We start from the raw sequence: 27,446 nt of genomic DNA, 5'->3' as shown, positions 1-27,446 counted from the left end.
TATCTCTACGCAATTCAATTGTACCACCTCATATATGGAGGCACTGGCTATTCCCGACCGATTGTACGTGCTGCCGATTAACGAGGTCTACGCGCGGCACATTATCACGACCCTCCGCCAGCGACCCGCAGAGTTGCTGGAAGACTTCCTAAGTGACTTAAAAGCCCTTGCTCGGACTGCAATTTCAGGCTGTAACGGCCTCCCAACACATGGAACTCGCTGTCCATGATGTATAGGTTGCAGGGCTCAGGTCTAACTATGTGCGCCAGCGACTACTTGAAAAAGGGGCCCAAACAGTGCAAGATTGGGCTGAAGCAGCAGCAGACAAAAGCCTCTGCAAGCATGCAGGCGGGGGAAGGGCCAGCTTAGAGGCCTCAAGCTGACTTGAGGGCCTTTATGAAAGCTAAATTCTAGCAGCAGAGGGAAGAACTGTGAAAAGATCTCACCAAGGCCATTGAAGAAGCGGGGACGGATTTCCGGTAGCGGTGATGCGGAGCTAAGCCGCACATTCAGTGGCTCCTGCTATTTTCGGACTTTGGGGCTCTTTTAAGGGCTCGTAGTGGTGCTGTTTGGACTTTTCCCCGTGTGGGAACACTCCTTCTCAGATTCTCCACCGGTGGATGGCCTGGACTAGGAGTGGAGCGGTCAGAAACTCGGCTTTGGAAACTTCCGGTTGCGGCTATGCGGAGCGAAGCCGCACCGCAGCTCCCGCTATTTAAGGAATTTTGGGCCGATTTGAGGGACCCAAACGGCGCTGTTTTAACACATCCCAGTGGGGGAAGGTGTCTAGAGGAGCATTCCCCATAATTTATGGTGCTCACCCGGAGTGGGGCAAAGGAAAAAGCTGCAGCAGCTCCCCAAGAAAAGCAGGGGAAGAAGGACAAAATGGCGGCCGGCGGAACACCCGAGGACTGGTGGAAGTGGGCGCAGGAGCAGCAGGCCTCTCTTCTGCGCTGTTTTGCGGAGCTGAAGGCTGAGTTGCTGGGATCCCTGAATACGACTACCAACAAGCTGCTTGGGACCCAGGCGCCCCAGGAGGTGTCCACTCGGGAGTTGCAGCAGCAGGCCGCTGAGAGGGAGGAGGAGGCCGTGGTCCTCATGGGGAAAGTGGAGTTGCACGAGGCACTTCACAAAAAGTGGCAAAACCGCTTGGAGGAGCTGGACGTTTGCACGAGGCGAAAGAATTTGAGGATCCTGGGCCTGGCGGAAGGGCTGGAGGGGTCGGATCTCCCGTCGTACGTGACCACGATGTTGAGCGCGTTGATGGGAGCGGGGTCCTTCCATTTGCCCCTGGAGCCTGAGGGAGCTCACAGAGTGCTGGCCAGGAGGCCTAAGGCAAATGAGCCCCCGAGGGCGGTGCTGGTGCGGTTCCACCGATTCAGCGACCGGGAGTGTGTGCTGCGCTGGGCCAAGAAAGAGAGGAGCAGCAAGTGGGAGAATTCGGTAGTGAGAATCTACCAGGACTGGAGTGCGGAGGTGGCAAAGCGGCGGGCCGGGTTCAACCGGACGAAGGCGGTGCTGCATGCCAAGCAGGTCAGATTTGGAATGCTGCAGCCTGCGCGTCTGTGGGTGACATATAAGGACCGGCACCATTACTTCGAGTCCCCGGAGGAGGCGTGGGCCTTTGTACAGGCGGAGAAGCTGGACTCGAACTAGGGTCTGGGGACACACTATGGCCGTTGCTGTTTTCGCTGTTGTTGTTCTTCAATTTTGACACGTGTTTTTTTAATGCTGGTTTTCTTTTTGCTCTGTTTCCGGGTGGGTTTGTCTGTTGGGTATGGGTGTGGGGTATGTGGGGAACGTTGGGGGTATGTGCTTTATATGTTCTCTTCTGTACGTGGCTGGGGGTTGGGGTGAAACTGGATTTTGAGGAGCTGCGTCAGAAGGGTGGGGTGTGGCAGTGTGAAAGCGCGGGCTTTCCTCTGGATGTCCGCGCTGCGGGGCGGGGGGGTGGAGCTGGAGGTGGGGGCGGGGCCTCCACTGGTTTTCTTTCCCGCGCTGAAGCGGGGCCAAGGAGGTGTGGCAAGAGGGGGATGACCCCATGCCGGGAGGGGATGGGTTTTGGCGGGAGCTGCCGGGGTCAGCAGAAGTCAGCTGACTCACGGAAGTACCATGGAGGGTGCGTCGCGGCTAGGAGGGGTCCTAGCCTGGGGGGTGGGGGGGTATACCGGGTTGCTGCTGGAATGGCCAGGAAGGAGCTGGTGTGGGCTGGGGGGGTAGAGGAGAGGCGTTATCGCCATGGGGAACGGGTCAGGCGGGGCGAGCTGGCCTGGGGCGAGCAGTCGATAAGCTATGGCTAGCCGGCGGGGGAGGGGGGGGCGGGTTGCCCTCTGATCCGGCTGATTACCTGGAACGTGAGGGGGCTGAATGGGCCGGTTAAGAGAAATAGGGTATTTTCTCATCTGAAGGGGCTGAAGGCGGACGTGGCTATGCTCCAGGAGACCCACTTGAAGGTGGCGGACCAGGTTCGTCTGAGGAAGGGGTGGGTGGGGCTGGTTTTTCACTCAGGATTGGACGTGAAGAACCGGGGGGTGGCGATTCTGGTGGGGAAGAGGGTGGCGTTTGAGGCGGCTGAGGTGGTGTCGGACAAGGAGGGCAGATATATTATGTTGAAGGGTAAGCTGCAGGGAGAGAAGGTGTTGCCTGGTATGGAGGGAAGGTCTTACGAGGAAAGGCTCAGGGAATTGAGGTTGTTTTCGTTAGAGAGGAGAAGGCTGAGAGGTGACTTAATAGAGACATATAAGATAGTCAGAGGGTTAGATAGGGTGGACAGTGAGAGTCTTTTTCCTCGGATGGTGATGACCAACACGAGGGGACATAGCTTTAAATTGAGGGGTGATAGATATAGGACAGATATCAGAGGCAGTTTCTTTACTCAGAGAGTAGTAGGGGTGTGGAACGCCCTGCCTGTAACAGCAGTAGACTCGCCAACTTTAAGGGCATTTAAGTGGTCACTGGATCGACATATGGATGAAAATGGAATAGTGTAGGTCAGATAGGCTTCAGATGGTTTCACAGGTCGGCGCAACATCGAGGGCCGAAGGGCCCGTACTGCGCTGTAATGTTCTATGTTCTATGGTGCTGGTTAATGTATATGCCCCGAATTGGGATGATGCCGGCTTCATGAGGCGTTTTTTGGGCCGCATCCCGGGCCTGGAGGCAGGGGGCCTGATCATGGGGGGAGACTTTAACACAGTGCTGGATCCCCCACTGGACCGGTCCAGTTCAAGGACGGGTAGGAGACCGGCGGCGGCCAGAGTGCTGAGGGGGTTTATGGACCAGATGGGAGGGGTGGACCCCTGGAGGTTTGGGAGGCCGAGAGCGCGGGAGTATTCCTTTTTCTCCCATGTCCATAGGGTTTAATCCCGAATAGATTTTTTCGTCCTGAGCAGGGGATTGATCCCGAAGGTGCAGGATGCTGAGTATTCGGCCATAGCGATTTCAGACCATGCTCCGCACTGGGTTGATCTGGAGATGGGGGAGGCGCGGGACCAGCGCCCGCTCTGGCGCCTGGATGTGGGGATGCTGGCGGAGGAGGAGGTGTGTAGGAGGGTCCGGGGAAGCATTGAGGGGTATCTGGATACCAATGACACGGGGGAGGTCCGGGTGGGGATGGTCTGGGAGGCTCTGAAAGCAGTGATCCGGGGGGAGCTGATCTCCATCCGGGTCCACAGGGAAAGGAAGGAGAGGGAGAGACTGGTGGGGGAGCTTCTGGATGTGGACAGGAGATATGCGGAGGCACCGGAGGAGGGGTTGCTGGGGGAACGGTGCAGTTTGCAGGCCAAATTTGACTTGTTGACCACCAGAAAGGCGGAGACACAGTGGAGGAGGGCGCAGGGCGCGGTATGTGAGTATGGGGAGAAGGCGAGCAGGATGTTGGCGCATCAGCTCCGCAGGCGAGATGCAGCTAGGGAAATTGGTGGAGTGACGGATGGGGGTGGGAATGTAGTGCAGAAGGGGACAGAAGTAAATGGGGTCTTTAGGGACTTCTACGAGGAACTGTACCGGTTGGAACCTCCGATGGGGAGAGGGGGGATGGAGAGCTTCATGAACAGGCTATGTTTCCCAAGGGTTCAAGAGGAGTTGGTAGAGGGGCTGGGGGCACCGATAGAGTTGGAGGAGCTAGTCAGGGGGATCGGGCAAATGCAGTCAGGTAAGGCGCCGGGGCCGGACGGGTTCCCGGTGGAATTTTATAAAAAGTATGCGGATCTGGTGGGCCCCCTGTTGGTGCGAGCCATCAATGAGGCATGGGAGGGGGGGGGGGCTTTGCCCCCGACGATGTCGCGGGCACTGATCTCTCTGATCCTAAAGCGGGATAAGGACCCCTTGCAGTGTGGATCATACAGGCCAATCTCGCTCCTCAATGTTGACGCTAAGTTGCTGGCGAAGATCCTGGCCACCAGGATAGAGGACTGTGTGCCAGGGGTGATACATGAGGATCAGACAGGATTTGTCAAGGGACGGCAGCTCAACACGAATGTGCGGAGACTGCTAAATGTTATTATGATGCCGGCAGTGGAGGGGGAGGCGGAGATAGTGGTGGCGCTGGATGCGGAGAAAGCGTTTGATAGAGTTGAGTGGGGGTACCTGTGGGAGGTGCTGGAGCGGTTTGGATTTGGGGAGGGATTCATCAAATGGGTGAGGCTGCTCTACGCGGCTCCGATGGCGAGTGTAGTTACCAATGGAAGGAGATCGGAGTACTTTAGGCTCTACCGTGGGACCAGGCAGGGGTGCCCCCTGTCCCCCTTGCTCTTTGCACTGGCGATTGAACCTCTGGCTATGGCGTTGAGGGAGTCAGGGAGATGGAGGGGTCTGGTGCGGGGTGGGGAGGAACATCAGATATCGCTGTATGCGGACGACCTGCTGTTGTATGTGGCGGATCCAGAAGGGGAATGCCGGGGGTGATGGAGCTGTTAGCGGAATTTGAGGGCTTCTCGGGCTATAAGTTAAATTTAGGCAAGAGCGAGGCATTTGTAGTACACCCGGGTGATCAGGAGGAGGGAATTGGGAGACTCCCATTTAAGAGGGCAGTGAAGAGTTTCAGATACCTGGGGGTGCAGGTGGCCAGGAGTTGGGGGACTCTCCATAAGCTTAATTTTACCAGGCTGGTGGAGCAGATGGAGGAGGAATTTAAAAGGTGGGACATGGTACCGCTATCGCTGGCGGGTAGAGTGCAGTCCGTCAAAATGACGGTTCTCCCGAGGTTCTTGTTCCTTTTTCAGTGTTTGCCCATCTTTATCCCTCGGGCCTTTTTTAGAAGGGTGACTAGCAGCATCGTGAGCTTTGTTTGGGCGCATGGGAGCCCGAGGTGAAGAGGGTCTTCTTGGAGCGGGGTAGAGATGGGGGGGGGGCTGGCGTTACCCAATCTCTCGGGGTATTATTGGGCGGCCAATGTGTCGATCCAAAAGTGGGTAATGGAGGGGGAGGGGGCAGCATGGAAACGGATGGAGAGGGCGTCCTGTGGAGAGACAAGCCTGGGGGCCCTGGTAACGGCGCCGTGGCCGCTCCCTCCTACGAGGTATACCACGAGTCCGGTGCTGGCGGCTACCCTCAAGATTTGGGGGCAGTGGAGGCGACATAGGGGAGATGTGGGGGGCTCGATGGAGGCTCCGTTAAAGGGGAACCATAGGTTCGTCCCGGGGAACATTGATGGGGGATTTCAGGGTTGGCACAGAGCGGGCATCAGACAGCTGAGGGACCTGTTTATTGATGGGAGGTTTGCGAGCCTGGGGGAGTTGGAGGAGAAATTTGGGCTCCCCCGGGAAACATGTTCAGGTATCTGCAGGTAAAGGCGTTTGCTAGGCGGCAGGTGGAGGGATTCCCTTCGCTTCCCGCGAGGGGGGTGAGTGACAGGGTGCTTTCGGGGGTCTGAGTCGGAGAGGAGAAGATATCTGATATCTACAAGGTTATGCAGGAGGTGGAAGAGGCGTCAGTAGAGGAGCTGAAAGCTAAGTGGGAGGGGTAACTGGGGGAACAGATCGAAGACGGGGCATGGGCTGATGCCCTGGAGAGGGTTAATTCTTCCTCCTCATGTGCGCGGCTTAGCCTCATCCAATTCAAGGTGCTACACCGGGCCCACATGACTGGGACGAGGATGAGTAGGTTCTTTGGGGGTGAAGGCAGGTGTGTCAGGTGCTCGGGGAGTCCAGCGAACCATGCCCATATGTTCTGGGCATGCCCGGCACTGGAGGAGTTCTGGAAGGGGGTGGCGAGGACGGTGTCGAGGGTGGTAGGATCCAGGGTCAAGCCAGGATGGGGACTCGCGATTTTTGGGGTTGGGGTGGAGCTGGGAGTGCAGGAGGCGAAAGAGGCCGGTGTGCTGGCCTTTGCGTCCCTCGTAGCCCGGCGAGGCCCCCAAGTGTGGAGACCTGGATCAATGACATGGCGGGTTTCATTAAGCTGGAGAAGGTCAAATTCCGGTACAAGGGTTCTTTAGGCGGTGGCAACCTTTCCTCGACTTTCTGGCTCAACGATAGGGTACGGGGACAGTAGCAGCAGCAACCCGGGGGGAGGGGGGGGGAAGGGGGAGGGAAAAGGGCGGGGGGGACGATGACTATGTTTGTTTATGTAATTTTAATTTATTTTAAGTTCTTTTGTTGTTCATTGGGGTTGGGGGGTGGGGGGATGTGATACATGCGTCAATAAGGTCTGGGGGGTGTTACAGTTATTATGGGTTATTTTGTTGCATTTCATTGTTTGTCGTTATGTTTTATATTTTCTGTAAAAAATTCCAATAAAAATTATTTTAAAAAAAGAAAAAGGGGCCCAGAACTTGGAGGACACGGTACAGTTAGCTACGACTATGGGGGTCGCGTTCCGCAGTCTGAACTCATTCCCCACGGACCAAGCGACCCCATTGTGGGCCCCCGACCAGCGACTGTCCCAGGCCTGCAGCAGCTGTGGTCGCAAAGGACACTCTGCCCGGGTCTGCCTGGCAAAATCGAAACTGTCTAATTCCCCCACAGCCCAGAGCACTCGCCTCCCAAACTCACAGGCCCGCAGACCCCGTAATGCTGCAGCATGTCTTCCGACTCCGCCCCCACCCGACACGTGTGACTCATGGGGGCCGCCATCTTCCTCGCCGCCCGCCACGTGCGATCCACGGGGTGGCCATCTTGGACGCCATCTTCTTCATCACCCGCCACGTGCAATCAACGGGGGCCGCCATCTTGGCCATCAACCGAACCGAACCTCGGCGACTACGACCTCAGCGGACAGTCATCACGGGGCCACTCCAGCACTGCTGATCGAGCCGCCGACTACCCGCAACTCAACGCAGTCACGCTGGACCAGTCACGTCCGAAGCACCTACAGAGCTTGATGATTTCCGTTAAAATCAACGGGTCCAGGACACTGTGCCTCTTCGACTCCGGGAGCACTGAGAGCTTTGTACATCCTGACCTGGTAAGATGCTGTTCGCTCCCTATCTTCCCTGCACGGCAAACTATCTCCCTCACCTCGGGCTCACACTCAGTCCACGTACAGGGGCGCACCGTCACGACCCTAACGATTCAGGGCGCCAGCTACTCTAATTTCCAGCTGTACATACTCCCCGACCTCTGCGCCCCACTCTTACTCGGGGTCGATTTTCAATGTAACTTCAAGAGCCTCACATTCAGCTTCGGCGGACCCCTACCTCCACTCACTATCTGCAATCTAGCGACTCTGAAAATTGACTCCCCTCCACTCTTCGCTAATCTCACTGCTAACTGCAAACCCGTAGTCACCCGCAGCAGGCGGTATGGCCTGCAGGACAGGGCCACCCGCAGCAGGCGGTATGGCCTGCAGGACAGGGCCACCCGCAGCAGGCGGTATAGCCTGCAGGACAGGGCCACCCGCAGCAGGCGGTATAGCCTGCAGGACAGGGTATTCATTAGAGCCGAGGTCCAGAGGCTCCTACGTGAATGAGCCATAGAGGCCAGTAACAGCCCCTGGAGAGCTCAGGTGGTGGTCGTCAAGACCGGGGAAAAGTTCCGGATGGTGGTTGATTACAGCCGAACCATTAACCGGTTCACGCACCTCGATGCGTACCCCCTCCCCAGAATTGCAGACATGGTCAACCAGATCGCCCAGTATCGCATATTCTCCACGGTGGATCTGAAGTCTGCTTACCACCAGCTCCCAATCCGCCCGGAGGACCGCCACTACACGGCGTTCGAGGCAGACGGCCGCCTCTTCCACTTCCTCCGGGTCCCCTTTGGCGTCATGAATGGGCCAAAGAAGAATGGACCGAATGGTGGACCAGTACGGGCTATGGGCCACGTTTCCGTACTTGGATAACGTCACCATCTGCGGCCATGATCAGCAGGACCACGATGCCAACCTCCATCGATTTCTCCAAACCGCCCAGAAACTCAGCCTCACCTACAATAAGGAGAAATGGTTTTTCCGCACTACCAGACTAGCCATCCTCGGCTATGTTGTGGAAAACGGAGTCCTGGGCCCTGACCCGGACCGGATTACAGCTCCCTCTCCCTCATTGTCCCAGGGCCCTCAAGAGGTGCCGGGGATTCTTCTCGTATTACGCCCAGTGGGTCCCCCAGTGTACGGACAAAGCCTGCCCACTATTAAGATCACACTCTTTCCACTGTCAGCTGAGGCCCGCCAGGCCTTCAACTGCATCAAGGAGGACATCGCCAAAGCCGCCATGCGGCGGTGGATGAATCCGTCCCCTTTCAGGTGGAGAGCGACGCCTCAGAGGTTGCTCTCGCCGCCACTCTGAACCAGGCAGGGAGACCAGTCGCCTTCTTCTCCCGAACCCTCTCCGCTTCGGAACTTCGACACTCCTCAGTCAAAAAGGAAGCTCAAGCCATTGTGGAAGCCGTACGGCACTGGAGGCACTACCTCACAGGTAGGAGGTTTACCCTCATCACCGACCAAAGATCGGTTGTCTTCATGTTTGACAACTCGCAAAGGGGCAAAATTAAAAATGATAAAATCTTGCGGTTGAGGATCGAACTCTCCACCTATAATTATGATATCATATACCGTCCGGGGAAGCTCATCGAGCCCCCAGATGCCCTGTCCCGCGGCACGTGCGCCAGCGCGCAAGATGACCGCCTGAAGGCGATCCACAATGACCTCTGCCACCCGGGGGTCACCCGGCTCGCCCACTACGTAAAAGCCCGAAATCTGCCTTTCTCCACCGAGGAGGTAAAAGCCATCATCAGGGATTGCCCGATCTGCGCGGAGTGCAAACCGCACTTCTATAGACCAGACAGGGCCCACCTGGTAAAGGCCTCCTGGCCCTTTGAACGCCTGAGCATCGATTTCAAAGGGCCACTCCCCTCGACCAATCGAAATGTGTACTTTCTGAACGTCATCGATGAGTTCTCCCGCTTCCCCTTTGCTATCCCGTGCCCCGACATGACCTCCCACACAGTCATCAGAGCTCTGCACAGCATCTTTACCCTGTTCGGGTTCCCCAGCTACGTACACAGCGACAGGGGTTCGTCCTTTATGAGCGACGAGCTGCGTCAGTACCTGCTCGACAAGGGCATCGCCTCGAGCAGGACTACCAGCTCCAACCCCATGGGGAACGGGCAGGTGGAGAGGGAGAACGCGACGGTCTGGAAGACTGTCCTACTGACCCTCCGGTCCAGGAATCTCCCGACTTCCCACTGGCAGGAGGTCCTCCCCGACACGCTCCATGCAATTAGCTCCCTCCTATGCACCGCAACCAACCAGACCTCTCACGAACGATTATTTGTTTTCTCTAGGGGCAATACCACGGGGGCTTCGCTCCCATCCTGGTTGAGGACACCGGGCCGGGTTCTCCACCGGAAGCACGTCCGGACACACAAAACAGACCCGCTAGCAGAGAGAGTGCTACTGCTACATTCAAACCCCCAATACGCCTTTATTGAATATCCCGACGGCCATCAGGACACCGTTTCCCTGCGGGACCTGGCGCCTGCAGGATCCAACTCCACCACCACCACCGGCAAGGTATCCCTCACACTACACCCCACCTAACCCCCCACACCCTGCGCCCCCGCGCCTATAGGTTCCCTGCCCACGCCCTGCGCCCCGTGCCTATAGGTTCCCTGCCCACGCTCGGCGCCCCCACGCCTATAGGTTCCCTGCCCACGCTCGGCGCCCCCACGCCTATAGGTTTCCTGCGCCCCCCGTCGCCCTGGTCAGGAATGAAGCTCAGGCCAAAACACCCCCGGAGTCCACCCTCATAACCGCACCGACTGTCACCACCCAGCCACCCGAAGAGGCTGCAACCCCGGTGCTCCGCCAATCCCAAAGGACGACCCGGCTCAACTTGTAGACCCGTCACCCCCGCAGGACTTGATTTTTTTAACAGGGGGTGAATGTGGTGAATTCATACTGTATTGTAATTCACACTGTATTGCATTGCATTGTATTATGTCCTTGTGGGCTCTGTCTGTGAGCCATTGCACGGCTCTGCCCACAGGGGAAGATGAGGAGCTTGTACAGGGCTCCACCTTGGCTCCGCCCATGGCCCCTCCCACTACCAGAAGTATAAAGTGCTGCAGCCGTAAGCCTGCTCTCAGTTTTTCTGGTCGCAGGAAGGCTCAGTTGTAAGACTATTAAAACCACAGTTTACTTCCAATCGTCACTTAGTGAATTGATGGTCACATCACCCGGGCAATACAAGATCTCATAATTATAGGTGGAGGAAGCCGAGGTGGGGGGGTGTCCATATAGTTAGATTAGAGCAGGGGTTAGGTGATAGGATGGTGTTTCTGGGGGGGGGGGGGGGGGGGGGGGGGGGGGGAGGGGGGGGGGTTGTTCTGCTGACGGGGATGGAAACTGGGCATGGTAATAGGGAGGTGGTCATGGGTGGAGCCGGCCAGGAGAGGCGGGCCAGAGGAAGCGCGACACATGGCTGGGGGGTCTGGCCAAGGAAAGGGGATGGCTGATCAGCAAAGGGGTGGGGGCAAAGTTTCCCCCAACCAGGCTGATCACCTGGAATGTTAGAGGGTTAAACGAGCCAGTGAAGAGGGCGCATGTGATCACGTATTTGCGGGTTCTGAAGGCGGACGTAGTCATGCTGCAGGAGACACACCTGAAAGTGGCAGACCAGGTTAGGTTCAGGAAGGGCTGGGTTAGTCAGGTCTTTCATTCGGGGCTCGACACTAAGACGAGGGGGCTGCGATCCTGATTAATAAAAGGGTTCAATTTGAGGCGGAAGTTACAGTTGCAGACGGGGTGAGGGGTACGCTCGAAGGGTTGAGAGTAGTCCTGGTCAGTGTGTATGCCCCTAATTGGGACGATATGGATTTTGTCAGGAGGTTGCTAGGGAAGATCCCCGACTTGGACTCGCGCAAACTGATCATGGGTGGGGACTTTAACACAGTCCTGGACCCGAGCCTGGACCGGTCATGCTCAAGAACGGTGTGTGAGGGGTAAGGAGGCAGTGTGTGAGGGGTAAGGAGGCAGTGTGTGAGGGGTAAGGAGGCAGTGTGTGTGAGGGGTAAGGAGGCAGTGTGTGAGGGGTAAGGAGGCAGTGTGTGAGGGGTAAGGAGGCAGTGTGTGTGAGGGGTAAGGAGGCAGTGTGTGAGGGGTAAGGAGGCAGTGTGTGTGAGGGGTAAGGAGGCAGTGTGTGTGAGGGGTAAGGAGGCAGTGTGTGTGAGGGGTAAGGAGGCAGTGTGTGAGGGGTAAGGAGGCAGGGTGTGAGGGGTAAGGAGGCAGTGTGTGAGGGGTAAGGAGGCAGTGTGTGAGGGGTAAGGAGGCAGGGTGTGAGGGGTAAGGAGGCAGTGTGTGAGGGGTAAGGAGGCAGTGTGTGTGAGGGGTAAGGAGGCAGTGTGTGAGGGGTAAGGAGGCAGGGTGTGAGGGGTAAGGAGGCAGTGTGTGAGGGGTAAGGAGGCAGTGTGTGAGGGGTAAGGAGGCAGTGTGTGTGAGGGGTAAGGAGGCAGTGTGTGTGAGGGGTAAGGAGGCAGTGTGTGGGGGGTAAGGAGGCAGTGTGTGAGGGGTAAGGAGGCAGTGTGTGTGAGGGGTAAGGAGGCAGTGTGTGAGGGGTAAGGAGGCAGTGTGTGTGAGGGGTAAGGAGGCAGTGTGTGTGAGGGGTAAGGAGGCAGTGTGTGAGGGGTAAGGAGGCAGTGTGTGAGGGGTAAGGAGGCAGTGTGTGAGGGGTAAAGAGGCAGTGTGTGAGGGGTAAGGAGGCAGTGTGTGAGGGGTAAAGAGGCAGTGTGTGAGGGGTAAGGAGGCAGTGTGTGTGAGGGGTAAGGAGGCAGTGTGTGTGAGGGGTAAGGAGGCAGGGTGTGAGGGGTAAGGAGGCAGTGTGTGTGAGGGGTAAGGAGGCAGTGTGTGGGGGTAAGGAGGCAGGGTGTGAGGGGTAAGGAGGCAGTGTGTGAGGGGTAAGGAGGCAGTGTGTGAGGGATAAGGAGGCAGGGTGTGAGGGGTAAGGAGGCAGTGTGTGAGGGGTAAGGAGGCAGTGTGTGAGGGGTAAGGAGGCAGGGTGTGGGGGTAAGGAGGCAGGGTGTGAGGGGTAAGGAGGCAGTGTGTGTGTGAGGGGTAAGGAGGCAGTGTGTGAGGGGTAAGGAGGCAGGGTGTGAGGGGTAAGGAGGCAGTGTGTGAGGGGTAAGGAGGCAGTGTGTGTGAGGGGTAAGGAGGCAGTGTGTGAGGGGTAAGGAGGCAGTGTGTGAGGGGTAAGGAGGCAGTGTGTGTGAGGGGTAAGGAGGCAGTGTGTGAGGGGTAAGGAGGCAGTGTGTGAGGGGTAAGGAGGCAGCGTGTGAGGGGTAAGGAGGCAGTGTGTGAGGGGTAAGGAGGCAGTGTGTGAGGGGTAAGGAGACAGGGTGTGAGGGGTAAGGAGGCAGTGTGTGTGAGGGGTAAGGAGGCAGTGTGTGTGAAGGGTAAGGAGGCAGTGTGTGGGGGGTAAGGAGGCAGGGTGCGTGAGGGGTAAGGAGGCAGTGTGTGTGAGGGGTAAGGAGGCAGGGTGTGAGGGGTAAGGAGGCAGTGTGTGTGAGGGGTAAGGAGGCAGTGTGTGTGAAGGGTAAGGAGGCAGTGTGTGGGGGGTAAGGAGGCAGTGTGTGGGGGGTAAGGAGGCAGTGTGTGAGGGGTAAGGAGGCAGGGTGTGTGAGGGGTAAGGAGGCAGTGTGTGTGAGGGGTAAGGAGGCAGTGTGTGAGGGGTAAGGAGGCAGTGTGTGAGGGGTAAGGAGGCAGGGTGTGAGGGGTAAGGAGGCAGTGTGTGAGGGGTAAGGAGGCAGGGTGTGAGGGGTAAGGAGGCAGTGTGTGAGGGGTAAGGAGGCAGGGTGTGAGGGGTAAGGAGGCAGTGTGTGAGGGGTAAGGAGGCAGGGTGTGAGGGGTAAGGAGGCAGTGTGTGTGAGGGGTAAGGAGGCAGGGTGTGAGGGGTAAGGAGGCAGTGTGTGTGAGGGGTAAGGAGGCAGGGTGTGAGGGGTAAGGAGGCAGTGTGTGAGGGGTAAGGAGGCAGAGTGTGAGGGGTAAGGAGGCAGTGTGTGAGGGGTAAGGAGGCAGGGTGTGAGGGGTAAGGAGGCAGTGTGTGAGGGGTAAGGAGGCAGTGTGTGTGAGGGGTAAGGAGGCAGTGTGTGTGAGGGGTAAGGAGGCAGTGTGTGAGGGGTAAGGAGGCAGTGTGTGAGGGGTAAGGAGGCAGTGTGTGAGGGGTAAGGAGGCAGTGTGTGAGGGGTAAGGAGGCAGGGTGTGAGGGGTAAGGAGGCAGGGCGTGAGGGGTAAGGAGGCAGTGTGTGTGAGGGGTAAGGAGGCAGTGTGTGAGGGGTAAGGAGGCAGTGTGTGTGAGGGGTAAGGAGGCAGGGTGTGAGGGGTAAGGAGGCAGTGTGCGAGGGGTAAGGAGGCAGTGTGTGAGGGATAAGGAGGCAGGGTGTGAGGGGTAAGGAGGCAGTGTGTGAGGGGTAAGGAGGCAGTGTGTGAGGGGTAAGGAGCCAGGGTGTGGGGGTAAGGAGGCAGGGTGTGAGGGGTAAGGAGGCAGTGTGTGTGTGAGGGGTAAGGAGGCAGTGTGTGAGGGGTAAGGAGGCAGGGTGTGAGGGGTAAGGAGGCAGTGTGTGAGGGGTAAGGAGGCAGTGTGTGTGAGGGGTAAGGAGGCAGTGTGTGAGGGGTAAGGAGGCAGTGTGTGAGGGGTAAGGAGGCAGTGTGTGTGAGGGGTAAGGAGGCAGTGTGTGAGGGGTAAGGAGGCAGTGTGTGAGGGGTAAGGAGGCAGCGTGTGAGGGGTAAGGAGGCAGCGTGTGAGGGGTAAGGAGGCAGTGTGTGAGGGGTAAGGAGGCAGTGTGTGAGGGGTAAGGAGACAGGGTGTGAGGGGTAAGGAGGCAGTGTGTGTGAGGGGTAAGGAGGCAGTGTGTGTGAAGGGTAAGGAGGCAGTGTGTGGGGGGTAAGGAGGCAGGGTGCGTGAGGGGTAAGGAGGCAGTGTGTGTGAGGGGTAAGGAGGCAGTGTGTGTGAGGGGTAAGGAGGCAGGGTGTGAGGGGTAAGGAGGCAGTGTGTGTGAGGGGTAAGGAGGCAGTGTGTGTGAAGGGTAAGGAGGCAGTGTGTGGGGGGTAAGGAGGCAGTGTGTGGGGGGTAAGGAGGCAGTGTGTGAGGGGTAAGGAGGCAGGGTGTGTGAGGGGTAAGGAGGCAGTGTGTGTGAGGGGTAAGGAGGCAGTGTGTGAGGGGTAAGGAGGCAGTGTGTGAGGGGTAAGGAGGCAGTGTGTGTGAGGGGTAAGGAGGCAGTGTGTGTGAGGGGTAAGGAGGCAGTGTGTGAGGGGTAAGGAGGCAGTGTGTGAGGGGTAAGGAGGCAGTGTGTGAGGGGTAAGGAGGCAGTGTGTGAGGGGTAAGGAGGCAGGGTGTGAGGGGTAAGGAGGCAGGGCGTGAGGGGTAAGGAGGCAGTGTGTGTGAGGGGTAAGGAGGCAGTGTGTGAGGGGTAAGGAGGCAGTGTGTGTGAGGGGTAAGGAGGCAGGGTGTGAGGGGTAAGGAGGCAGTGTGTGAGGGATAAGGAGGCAGTGTGTGAGGGGTAAGGAGGCAGTGTGTGTGAGGGGTAAGGAGGCAGTGTGTGTGAGGGGTAAGGAGGCAGTGTGTGAGGGGTAAGGAGGCAGTGTGTGAGGGGTAAGGAGGCAGGGCGTGAGGGGTAAGGAGGCAGGGCGTGAGGGGTAAGGAGGCAGTGTGTGTGAGGGGTAAGGAGGCAGTGTGTGTGAGGGGTAAGGAGGCAGGGTGTGAGGGGTAAGGAGGCAGTGTGTGAGGGATAAGGAGGCAGTGTGAGGGGTAAGGAGGCAGTGTGTGAGGGGTAAGGAGGCAGTGTGTGTGAGGGGTAGGAGGCAGTGTGTGAGGGGTAAGGAGGCAGTGTGTGTGAGGGGTAAGGAGGCAGGGTGTGAGGGGTAAGGAGGCAGTGTGTGAGGGATAGGAGGCAGTGTGTGAGGGGTAAGGAGGCAGTGTGTGTGAGGGGTAAGGAGGCAGTGTGTGTGAGGGGTAAGGAGGCAGTGTGTGTGAGGGGTAAGGAGGCAGTGTGTGTGAGGGGTAAGGAGGCAGTGTGTGAGGGGTAAGGAGGCAGTGTGTGAGGGGTAAAGAGGCAGTGTGTGAGGGGTAAAGAGGCAGTGTGTGAGGGGTAAAGAGGCAGTGTGTGAGGAGCACACTGCAGAACGAAGAAGGCCACAGTGCCCCGAGAATGTGCTCACTGTGGAAACAGATCACTGAGCTATGAGACTGGAAGCTTTCATCGCCATTTAATGATGCAGAAAGTGCTGAGACTGATGACCTGCTAAGGGACATCCTCCTCCTGTGCATGTCTTGTGATCTGCCGCTACCATGGAGGAGACTCAAAAAACGCGGGCGTATCAATGCTGATCATCTGCCCACACTCAAAGAACAAAGAACAATACAGCACAGGAACAGGCCCTTCGGCCCTCCCAGCCTGCGCAGATCACGTGCCCTATCGAGACCAACCGCCTGTCTCCTTCTATACCCCGTCTGTTCATGTGCCTATCCAGATAAGTCTGAAAGGTCGCTAACGTATCTGCCTCAACCATCTCACTTGGCAGCGCATTCCAGGCCACCACCACCCTCTGTGTAAAAAAATCTCTAGCCGCAAATCTCCACTGAACCTTTCCTCCCTTCACCTTGAACTTGTGCCCCCTTGTAATTGTCATTTCCGCCCTGGGAAAAAGCCTCCGACTGTTCACCCTATTGTTATGGGAGAGGTGTTTTCAGAACCCCAAAATATATCATGGAGTCCAACCAACCCCCACCTTTAATGGATTGTTGCTTTTGAAGCACACGGCTTGTTCCCTAGGTGTGGTATTACAATTATGGACACGTGGTTTTAAAACAAAACAATGTTTATTTCATGAACTCAACTTAACCTTTTACAATAAACATTGGGTCTCTTAACACCCCTTACTTCAAAGATAACCCTGAAAATCATACAACACTGCCCAATCCTGCAAACTGTTCTTTTAAACCTCCAAAAGACTTCAACCCTTCAAAAATAGGAGCACAACAGGTTACATTCAAAATATTTATAGTCTTTAGATTTGCAGAAACCACCAGACCAGCTCTTTCCCTTCCTGCAGCTCTCAGCAAACCAGCCAGGCACTTTTCAGCTGCTCTCTCAAACTGAAACTAAAAACTTCAAAATGGCTGAGCTAAAAGCCCAGCTCCACCCACACTCTGACATCACTGTATTTCTTTTTTTCTTTTTTAAAAAAATTTTTTTATTGGAATTTTTTGCAGAAAATATAACAAAAAGTATAGCAAAAAGCAGTAATATGCAACTAACAGCCCCATAACACCCACAATTCCCCCCATACCGTAACATCACATGTATCACATTCCCCCACCCCCCCCAAACAAGAGAACTTAACCATAAATTAAAATTAGATAAACCAAATTTAAATAAAATAAGTTAACATAATCAACGTCCCCCCCCACCCCCCCCCACCAACCCCCCACCACCCCCCCCCCACCACCCCCCCCCCCCACCACCCCCCCCCCACCACCCCCCCCCCCCCACCCCCCCCCCCACCCCCCCCCCCCCCCCCCACCCCCCCCCCCCCCACCACCCCCCCCACCACCCCCCCCACCCCCCCCCCCCACACCCCCCCCCACCACCCCCCCCACCACCCCCCCCACCACCCCCCCCCCACCACCACCCCCCCCCACCACCCCACCCCCCCACCACCACCCCACCCCCCACCACCACCCCACCCCCCACCACCCCACCCCCCCCCCCCCCGGGTTGCTGCTGCTACTGTCCCAGTACCCTATCGTTGAGCCAGAAAGTCGAGGAAAGGTTGCCACCGTTTAAAGAACCCTTGCACCGATCCTCTCAGGGCGAATTTAACCTTCTCAAGCTTAATAAAGCCCGCCATGTCATTGATCCAGGTCTCCACGCTTGGGGGCCTCGCGTCCTTCCACTGTAGCAAAATCCTTCGCCGGCCATCACTGTATTTCTTAAAGGTACATTGCTTAAACATCCATTTCTTAAAGGCACTCTCACATGACACTATCTATACCCCTCATAATTTTATAAACTTCTATCAGATCGCCCCTCAGCCTCCGTCTCTCTAGGGAGAACAATCCCAGTTTATTTAATCTCTCCTCTTAGCTAATACCCTCCATACCAGGCAACATCCTGGTAAACTTTTTCTGTACTCTCTCCAAAGCCTCCTCGTCCTTCTGATAGTGCGGTGACCAGAAATGGACACCGTACTCCAAATGTGGCCTAACCAACGTTCTACATAACTGTAACATAATTCTCGAGCCTTTATACTCTACACCCCGCCCTATGAAGGCAAGCATGCCATATGCTTTCTTTACCACCATTTCCACCTGTGCTGCCACTTTTAAGGCTCTGTGGACCTACACACCCAGATCTCTCTGTGTCTCTATGCTCCTGATGGTTCTGCCATTTATTTTACAGTTCCCAGCTGAATTGGATCGACCAAAATGCATCACCTCACATTTGCAAGGTTAAATTCCATCTGCCATTTCTCTGCCCAATTTTGCAGCCTATCTATATCCTGTTGTATACTCTGACAATCTTCATCACTGTCCACAACTCCTGCAATCTTAGTATCATCCGCAAACTTGCTAATCAGACCTGCTCCATTTTCTTCCATGTCATTTATATATATTGCAAAGATGTTTATAATAAGGTGTTCCTCGAGGAAAAAGAGTTAGATATATTTACATCACACACTTCAAATAAAGATATAAACACATCTCCCTGACATCACACACGGATGCAGAGACGAGTTGCACTGAGTGCTAATCTCAGAGGTGGGAGGATGACCAAAACATTCACATAAACTTCAAATGTATTCACAAAAATCAAACTTCTTTACATTGGCAACAAATTAGGTATAGTGCGGTTTCAATTCTAGAGAGATAGAACTGAGACGTTATGTTAAACGTATATAGAACCTTGGTCAGGGGTACTTGGAGGACCTCAGCATCTTATAAAAAAGTTTAAATGTGTTGAATAAGAAACAAAGGTTGAGAAGGACAATGTCGGATTGGAGAGGTACTGTGATCAGCAAAGGTTGAGAAGGACAATGTCGGATTGGAGAGGTACTGTGATCAGCAAAGGTTGAGAAGGACAATGTCGGATTGGAGAGGTACTGTGATCAGCAAAGGTTGAGAAGGACAATGTCGGATTGGAGAGGTACTGTGATCAGCAAAGGTTGAGAAGGACAATGTCGGATTGGAGAGGTACTGTGACCAGCAAAGGTTGAGAAGGACAATGTCGGAAAGGAGAGGTACTGTGATCAGCAAAGGTTGAGAAGGACAATGTCGGAATGGAGAGGTACTGTGATCAGCAAAGGTTGAGAAGGACAATGTTGGAAAGGAGAGGTACTGTGATCAGCAAAGGTTGAGAAGGACAATGTCAGAATGGAGAGGTACTGTGATCAGCAAAGGTTGAACACACTGGAGCTCTTTTGCCCAGAAAATGGACAGTTGGGTGGTGAGCTAGGAGTTTGTGTTGACCATGTGAAATATATGATCATGTCGAAGCACATTGGACTTTTACCCATTCCTCAGCTCCCAGGCTAGGCCGGTCCATTCTTACCAATCAGAGTTAATGTTCCACTGTTTTTGGCTGCCCATTCCTGCTCAGGTTGATGAAGTTTTCCACCTTGGCGTCTTTGGGATCTATCAGGGTTTGGTTTCTGATAACGAACCACTGCGATGTGTGTGACAAATTTGAACTCACAATTCTGCCAGAATGTCTCCACTGACTTTAGGAGTACCTGAAGTTCAAACTCCTTCTGGGCTGTGGTCAAGATCTGGAAAAAATGGGACAATGATCAACATCTGAGAATGTGCAATACACAGACTTATCAGGACACTGATGCTCTCTGTGTCACAGCAACACACAAATGTCCTGCCCCATCTCACAGTATGAAGCAATCACTAGGGGCAGGATTTAGCAGGAAAAAAAGAGTCCTGTTTTGGGCACATTGAACCTGGTGTTTCTCAGTGTTTGCCGTGTGTTTCTCAATGTTTGCCGGGTGTTTCTCAATGTTTGCCGGGTGTTTCTCGGCGTTTGCCGGGTGTTTCTCGGTGTTTGTAGCTAGTAGCTAGTGGTGTCCCTCAGGGATCCGTGTTGGGCCCACAATTGTTCAAAATTTACATAAATGATTTGGAGTTGGGGACCAAGGGCAATGTGTCCAAGTTTGCAGATGACATTAAGATGAGTGGTAAAGCGAAAAGTGTAGAGGATACCGGAAGTCTGCAGAGGGATTTGGATAGGTTAAGTGAATGGGCTAGGGTCTGGCAAATGGAATACAATGTTGACAAATGTGAGCTTATCCATTTTGGTAGGAATAACAGCAAACGGGATTATTATTTAAACAATAAAATATCAAAGCATGCTGCTGTGCAGAGAGACCTGGGTGTGCTAGTGCATGAGTTGCAAAAAGTTGGTTTACAGGTGCAACATGTGATTAAGAAGGCAAATGGAATTTCGTCCTTCATTGCTAGAGGGATGGAGTTTAAGACTAGGGAGGTTATGCTGCAATTGTATAAGGTGTTAGTGAGGCCACACCTGGAGTATTGTGTTCAGTTTTGGTCTCCTTACTTGAGAAAGGACGTACTGGCACTGGAGGGTGTGCAGAGGAGATTCACAAGGTTAATCCCAGAGCCGAAGGGGTTGGATTACGAGGAGAGGTTGAGTAGACTGGGTCTGTACTTGTTGGAATTTAGAAAGATGAGGGGGGATCTTATAGAAACATTTAAAATTATGAAGGGAATAGATAGGATAGATGCGGCCAGGTTGTTTCCACTGGCAGGTGAAAGCAGAACTAGGGGACATAGCCTCAAAATACGGGGAAGTAGATTTAGGACTGAGTTTAGGAGGAACTTCTTCACCCAAAGGGTTGTGAATCTATGGAATTCCTTGCCCAGTGAAGCAGTTGAGGCTCCTTCATTCAATGTTTTTAAGGTAAAGATAGATAGTTTTTTGAAGAATAAAGGGATTAAGGGTTATGGTGTTCGGGCCGGAAAGTGGAGCTGAGTCCACAAAAGATCAGCCATGATCTCATTGAATGGCGGAGCAGGCTCGAGGGGCCAGATAGCCGACTCCTGCTCCTAGTTCTTATGTTCTTATGTTTGGCGGGTGTTTCTCGGCGTTTGCCGGGTTTTTCTCGGCGTTTACCGGGTGTTTCTCGGCATTTGCCGTGTGTTTCTCGGCGTTTGCCGGGTTTTTCTCGGCGTTTTGCCGGGTGTTTCTCGGTGTTTGCCGGGTGTTGCTCGGTGTTTGCCGAGTGTTTCTCGGCGTTTGCCGGGTGTTTCTCGATGTTTGCCGGGTGTTTCTCGGTGTTTGCCGGGTGTTTCTCGGTGTTTGCCGAGTGTTTCTCGATGTTTGCCGGGTGTTTCTCGGTGTTTGCCGGGTGTTTCTCGGTGTTTGCCGGGTGTTTATCGGCGTTTGCTGGGTGTTTCTCGGCGTTGGCCGAGTGTTTCGTGGTGTTTGCCGGGTGTTTCTCGGTGTTTGACAGGTGTTTCCCGGCGTTTGCCGGGTGTTTCTCGATGTTTGCCGGGTGTTTCTTGGTGTTTGCCGGTGTGTTTCTCGGCGTTTGCCGGGTGTTTCTCGGTGTTTGTCGAGTGTTTCTCGGTGTTTGCCGGGTGTTTCTCTGTGTTTGCCGGGTGTTTCTCGGCGTTTGCCGGGTGTTTCTCGGTGTTTGTCGAGTGTTTCTCGGCGTTTGCCGGGTGTTTCTCGGTGTTTGCCGAGTGTTTCTCGGCGTTTGCCGGGTGTTTCTCGGTGTTTGCCGTGTGTTTTTCGGCGTTTGCCGGGTGTTTCTCGGTGTTTGCCGGGTGTTTCTCGGCATTTGCCGGGTGTTTCTCGGTGTTTGTCGAGTGTTTCTCGCCGTTTGCCGGGTGTTTCTCGGTGTTTGTCGCGTGTTTCTCGGCGTTTGCCGGGTGTTTCTCCGTGTTTGTCGAGTGTTTCTCGGCGTTTGCCGGGTGTTTCTCGGTGTTTGCCGGGTGTTTCTCGATGTTTGCCGGGTGTTTCTCGGCGTTTGCCGGTGTGTTTCTCGATGTTTGCCGGGTGTTTCTCGGCGTTTGCCGGGTGTTTCTCGATGTTTGCCGGGTGTTTCTTGGCGTTTGCCGGGTGTTTCTCGGTGTTTGACGGGTGTTTCTCGGTGTTTGACGGGTGTTTCTCGATGTTTGCCGGGTGTTTCTTGGCGTTTGCCGGGTGTTTCTAGGCGTTTGCCGGTGTGTTTCTCGGCGTTTGCCGAGTGTTTCTCGGAGTTTGCCGGGTGTTTCTCTGCGTTTGCCGGGTGTTTCTCGGCGTTTGCCGGGTGTTTCTCGGCGTTTGCCGGGTGTTTCTCGGCGTTTGCCGGGTGTTTCTCGGCGTTTGCTGGGTGTTTCTCGATGTTTGTCGGGTGTTTCTCGGCGTTTGTCGGGTGTTTCTCTGCGTTTGCCGGGTGTTTCTCGGTGTTTGCCGAGTGTTTCTCGGTGTTTGCCGGGTGTTTCTCGGTGTTTGTCGGGTGTTTCTCTGCGTTTGCCGGGTGTTTCTCGGTGTTTGCCTAGTGTTTCTCGGTGTTTGCCGAGTGGTTCTCGGTATTTGCCGGGTGTTTCTCGGCATTTGCCGGGTGTTTCTCGGTTTTTGCCTGGTGTTTCTCGGCGTTTGCCGGGTGTTTCTCGGCGTTTGCCGGGTGTTTCTCGGTGTTTGCCAGGTGTTTCTCGGATTTGGTGAGGTACACACCGCAGGGGCCGCACTTACCTCACTTCCAAGAAGTACAGGGAGAAATCGGGGTGACATTTTTAAATGCGACCCTGATCTCTCAACCCCCTCCCCCCCTCCACGGCCTCAAGACCTTACCCAATGCCCCAACTTACCTGTTAGGGGGTCCTTGAGCCCCTCCTTACTCCACCTGGGATCCAATCCCCGGTATGGACAACCTGGCAGCCAGTCACCTTGGCAGTGCCAGCCTGGCACCCGGGAGGCAGCTGCACAGTTGACAGTGCTAGGCCAGACAATGCCAAGGTGCCCGGGTGGCAGCGGGAGTGCCAGGGTATCACCCTGCCCAGGGTCTGACCACGTGGGGGCCTCCGACAGATTAGGGAATCCCTCCAAGTGATGTTATGCCTGGCCCATGTTTGTGTGGACCAGTGCTAACCAGTGTCATGCTGAGGCCTCCCAGGACAAAGAACAATACAGCACAGGAACAGGCCCTTCGGCCCTCCAAGCCTGTACCAGTCATGATACCCACCTTGGCCAAAACCTTCAGCATTTCCTAGTGCCGTATCCCTCTATACCCATCCTATCCATGTTTGTCAAGATGCCTTTTGAATGCCGTTAATGTATCGGCTTCCACAACCTCCCCTGGCAACGCGTTCCAGGCACTCACCACCCTCTGCGTAAAAAAACCTGCCTCACACACCTCCTCTAAACTTTCTCCCACGGACCTTAAACCTATGCTCCTGGTGACTGACCCCTCCATCCTGGGGAAGAGTGCCTGCCCCTCCATTCCATCCATACCCTTCATAACCTCTAACAGGTCGCCCCTCAACCTCCGTCGTAATAAAAACAGTCCAAGTCTAATCAGCCTCTCCACATAGCTAACACCCTCCAGACTAGGCAACATCCTGGTAAACCTCCTCTGCACCCTCTCCAAAGCCTCCTCATCCTCTGGTGGTGTAGCGACCAGAATTGTGTGCAATATTCCAAGCAGGACCTTACCAACGTTCTATACAACTGTAGCATGACTTGCCAGTTTTTATACTCGATGTCCCGTCCAATGAAGGTAAGTATTTATTGACTACTTTATCCACTTTGTGCTGTCACCTTCAAAGATTTGTGAACCTGTAATCCCAGATCTCTCTGACTTTCTATATTTCTAAAAGCTTTGCCATTTACAGTATATTTCCTCTCTATATTAGACCTACCAAAATGCATTACCTCACATTTGTCTGGATTAAACACCATTTGCCATTTCTCTGCCCAAGTCTCCAACCTATCTATGTCCTGCTGTATCCTCTGACAATCCTCAACACTATCTGCCACTCTCCCAACCTTGGTGTCATCTGCAAATTTGCTAATCAGATCGGCTACATTTGCCTCCAAATCATTTATGTATACTACAAACAACAGAGGCCCCAGCACCGATCCCTGTAGAACCCAACTAGTCACAATCTTCCATTCAGAAAAACACCCTTCGACTGCTACCCTTTGCCTTCTGTGACCGAGCCAGTTCTGTATCTATCTTACCACCTCACCTCTGATCCCGTGTGACTTCACCTTTTGTACCAGTCTGCCATAAGGCACCTGAGGTAAGGGCAGGACTGGCAACTGAATATCCCAGGGTATAGATGCTTCAGAAGGGATAGAGAGGGAGGTAAAAAGGGTGGAGGAGTTGCATTACTCGTCAGAGATGATATCACAGCTGTTATTAAGGAGGGCACGATGGAGGATTCGAGCACTGAGGCAATATGGGTGGAGCTGAGAAATAGGAAGGGTGCAGTAACATTGTTGGGACTTTACTACAGGCCTCCCAAAAGCGAGCATGAAGTAGAGGTACAAATATGCAGACAGATTATAGAAAAATGTCGGAGCAATAGGGTGGTTGTGATGGGAGATTTTAACTTCCCCAACATTGAATGGGATTCGTGTAGTGTTGGAGGCGTAGATGGAGCAGAGTTTGTAAGGAGCATCCAGGAGAGTTTTTTAGAGCAGTATGTAAATAGTCCAACTCGGGAAGGGGCCATACTGGACCTGGTATTGGGGAATGATCCCGGCCAGGTGGTTGATGTTTCAGTCGGTGATTACTTTGGGAATAGCGATCGCAATTCTGTAAGTTTTAGAATACTCATGGACAAGGACAAGAGTGGTCCTAAAGGAAGAGTGCTAAATTGGGGAAAGGCAGAGTATAACAAAATTCGGCAGGAGCTAGGGAATGTGGATTGGGAGCAGCTGTTTAAGGGTAAATCCACATTTGAAATGTGGAAGTCTTTTAAGGAAAGGGTGATTAGAGTGCAGGACAGACATGTCCCTGTGAAAATGAGGGATAGAAATGGCAAGATTAGGGAACCATGGATGACGGGTGAAATTGTGAGACTAGCCAAGATGAAAAAGGAAGCATACATAGGATCGAGGCAACTCAAAACTGATGAAGCTTTGGAGGAATATCGGGAAAGTAGGACGAATCTAAAACGCGCAATAAAGAGGGCTAAAAGGGGTCATGAAATATCTTTGGCTAACAGGGTTAAGGAAAATCCCAAAGCGTTTTATTCGTATGTAAGGAGCAAGAGGGTAACTAGAGAAAGGATTGGCCCACTTAAAGACAAAAGAGGGAATTTATGCGTGGAGTCAGAGGAAATGGGTGAGATTCTTAATGAGTACTTTGCATCGGTATTCACAAAGGAGAGGGACGAGACGGATGTTGAGGCTAGGGATGGATGTTTAAATACTCTCGGTCAAGTTGTCATACGGAAGGGGGAAGTTTTGGGTATTCTAAAAGACATTAAGGTGGACAAGTCCCCAGGACCGGATGGGATCTATCCCAGGTTACTGAGGGAAGCGAGGGACGAAATAGCTGGGGCCTTAACAGATATCTTTGCAGCATCCTTGAGCACAGGTGAGGTTCTGGAGGACTGGAGAATTACTAACGTTGTCCCTTTGTTTAAGAAGGGTAGCAGGGATAATCCAGGGAATTATAGACCTGTGAGCTTGACGTCAGTGGTAGGCAAACTGTTGGAGAAGATACTGAGGGATAGGATCTATTCACATCTGGAAGAAAATAGACTTATCAGTGATAGGCAGCATGGTTTTGTGCAGGGAAGGTCATGTCTTACAAACCTAATAGAATTCTTTGAGGAAGTGACAAAGTTAATTGATGAGGGAAGGGCTGTAGATGTCGTATACATGGACTTTAGTAAGGCGTTTGATAAGGTTTCCCATGGCAGGTTGATGGAAAAAGTGAAGTCGTATGGGGTTCAGGGTGTACTAGCTAGATGGATAAAGAACGGGCTGGGTAACAGGAGACAGAGAGTAGTGGTGGAAGGGAGTGTCTCAAAATGGAGAAGGGTGACTAGTGGTGTTCCACAAGGATCCGTGCTCAGACCACTGTTGTTTGTGATCTACATAAATGACCTGGAGGAAGGTATGGGTGGTCTGATTAGCAAGTTTGCAGATGATACTAAGATTGGTGCAGTTGCAGATAGCGAGGAGGACTGTCAGAGAATACAATAAAATATAGGTAGATTGGAGAGTTGGGCAGAGAAATGGCAGATGGAGTTCAATCCAGGCAAATGCGAGGTGATGCATTTTGGAAGATCAAATTCAAGAGCGGACTATATGGTCAATGGAAGGGTCTTGGGAAAAATTGATGTACAGAGAGATCTGGGAGTTCAGGTCCATTGTACCCTGAAGGTGGCAACGCAGGTTGATAGAGTGGTCAAGAAGGCATACAGAATGCTTGCCTTCATCGGACGGGGTATTGAGTACAAGAGTTGGCAAGTCATGTTACAGTTGTATAGGACTTTGGTTCGGCCACATTTGGAATACTGCGTGCAGTTCTGGTCGCCACATTACCAGAAGGATGTGGATGCCTTGGAGAGGGTGCAGAGGAGGTTCACCAGGATGTTGCCTGGTATGGAGGGTGCTAGCTATGAAGAAAGGTTGAGTAGATTAGGATTGTTTTCATTGGAAAGACGGAGGTTGAGGGGGGACCTGATTGAGGTCTACAAAATTATGAGAGGTATGGACAGGGTGGATAGCAACAAGATTTTCCCAAGAGTGGGGGTGTCAATTACAAGCGGTCACGATTTCAATGTGAGAGGGGGAAAGTTTAAGGGAGATGTGCGAGGAAAGTTTTTTACGCGGAGGGTGGTGGGTGCCTGGAACGCTTTACCAGCGGAGGTGGTAGAGGCGGGCACGATAGCATCATTTAAGATGCATCTGGACAGATATATGAACGGGTGGGGAACAGAGGGAAGTAGACGTTGGAAAATAGGAGACAGGTTTAGATAAAGGATCTGGATCGGCGCAGGCTGGGAGGGCCGAAGGGCCTGTTCCTGTGCTGTAATTTTCTTTGTTCTTTGTTCTTGTCAAAGGCTTTACTGAAGTCCATGTAAACAACATCCACCGTCCTCCCCTCATCAATCATCTTTGTCACCTCCTCAAATACCGCAATCAAGTTAGTGAGGCACGACCTCCCCTCCACAAAACCATGCTGTCTATCGCTTATGAGTCCATTTGTTCCCAACTGGGTATAAATCCTTTCCCTGAGAATTCGCTCCAATAATTTGCTTACTACAGGCATAAGGCTCACCAGCCTATAGTTTCCAGGATTATCGCTGCTACCTTTCTTAAACAGCGGTACCACATTAGCTATTCTCCAGTTCTCTTGGATCTCGCCTGTAGCCAATGAGGATACAAAGATGTCAGGGATGCGCGGGTATTCGTTCCTGGGCCATGGCAGAATACGGCGCTGACATTTTAAAGTGAAGCTAACCCAGTGAGGGCGAGATCCAGATTGCAACATCTCGCAAGATCTCTGATAATCATAATCTAATAATAATCTTTATTATTGTCACAAGTAGGCTTACATTAACACTGCAATGAAGTTACTGTGAAAAGCCCTGGTCGCCACATTCCGGCGCCTGTTCAGGTACACAGAGGGAGAATTCAGAATGTCCAATTCACCTAACAGCACGTCTTTCGGGACTTGTGGGAGGAAACTGGAGCAACCGGAGGAAATCCACACAGACACGGGGAGAACGTGCAGACTCCACACAGACAGTGACCCAAGCCACGAATTGAACCTGGGACCCTGGCGCTGTGAAGCAGCAGTGCTGACCACTGTGCTACCGTGCAGCCAAATCAAAGAACTTCACATTCTCCCACATTGTACTCCATTTGTAATTTTTCCCCCACTCATTTAACTTGCCCAGATTACTTTGCAGACTCTCCACTGCCTCTTGGCAGATTTCCTTCTTACCTTTGTGTCGTGGGCAACTTTAGCAACCATACCTTCAATCCCTTCATCCAAATCATTAATGCAGATTGTAAATAGATGTGGCCCAGCACTGGTCCCTG

The 27,446-nt window shown here is 53.7% G+C and overlaps 1 protein-coding gene across 1 annotated transcript in view; it reads right to left on the bottom strand.

Annotated features, from left to right (window-relative positions):
* Window positions 1–27,446, bottom strand: part of LOC119977765 (dynein heavy chain domain-containing protein 1-like) — a 459,774-nt gene that overhangs the window by 232,306 nt on the left and 200,022 nt on the right. Inside the window, exon 19 of the mRNA XM_038818968.1 lies at window positions 18,978–19,194. Coding sequence (XP_038674896.1) covers window positions 18,978–19,194 — 217 coding nt within the window. The remainder of the gene's footprint in view (window positions 1–18,977; window positions 19,195–27,446) is intronic.

Source organism: Scyliorhinus canicula, chromosome 14, assembly GCF_902713615.1.
Source record: "Scyliorhinus canicula chromosome 14, sScyCan1.1, whole genome shotgun sequence".
Taxonomy (NCBI): Eukaryota; Metazoa; Chordata; class Chondrichthyes; order Carcharhiniformes; family Scyliorhinidae; genus Scyliorhinus; species Scyliorhinus canicula.
Note: the sequence above shows the minus strand (reverse complement) of the source record. Positions and strands in the feature narration are given on the sequence as shown.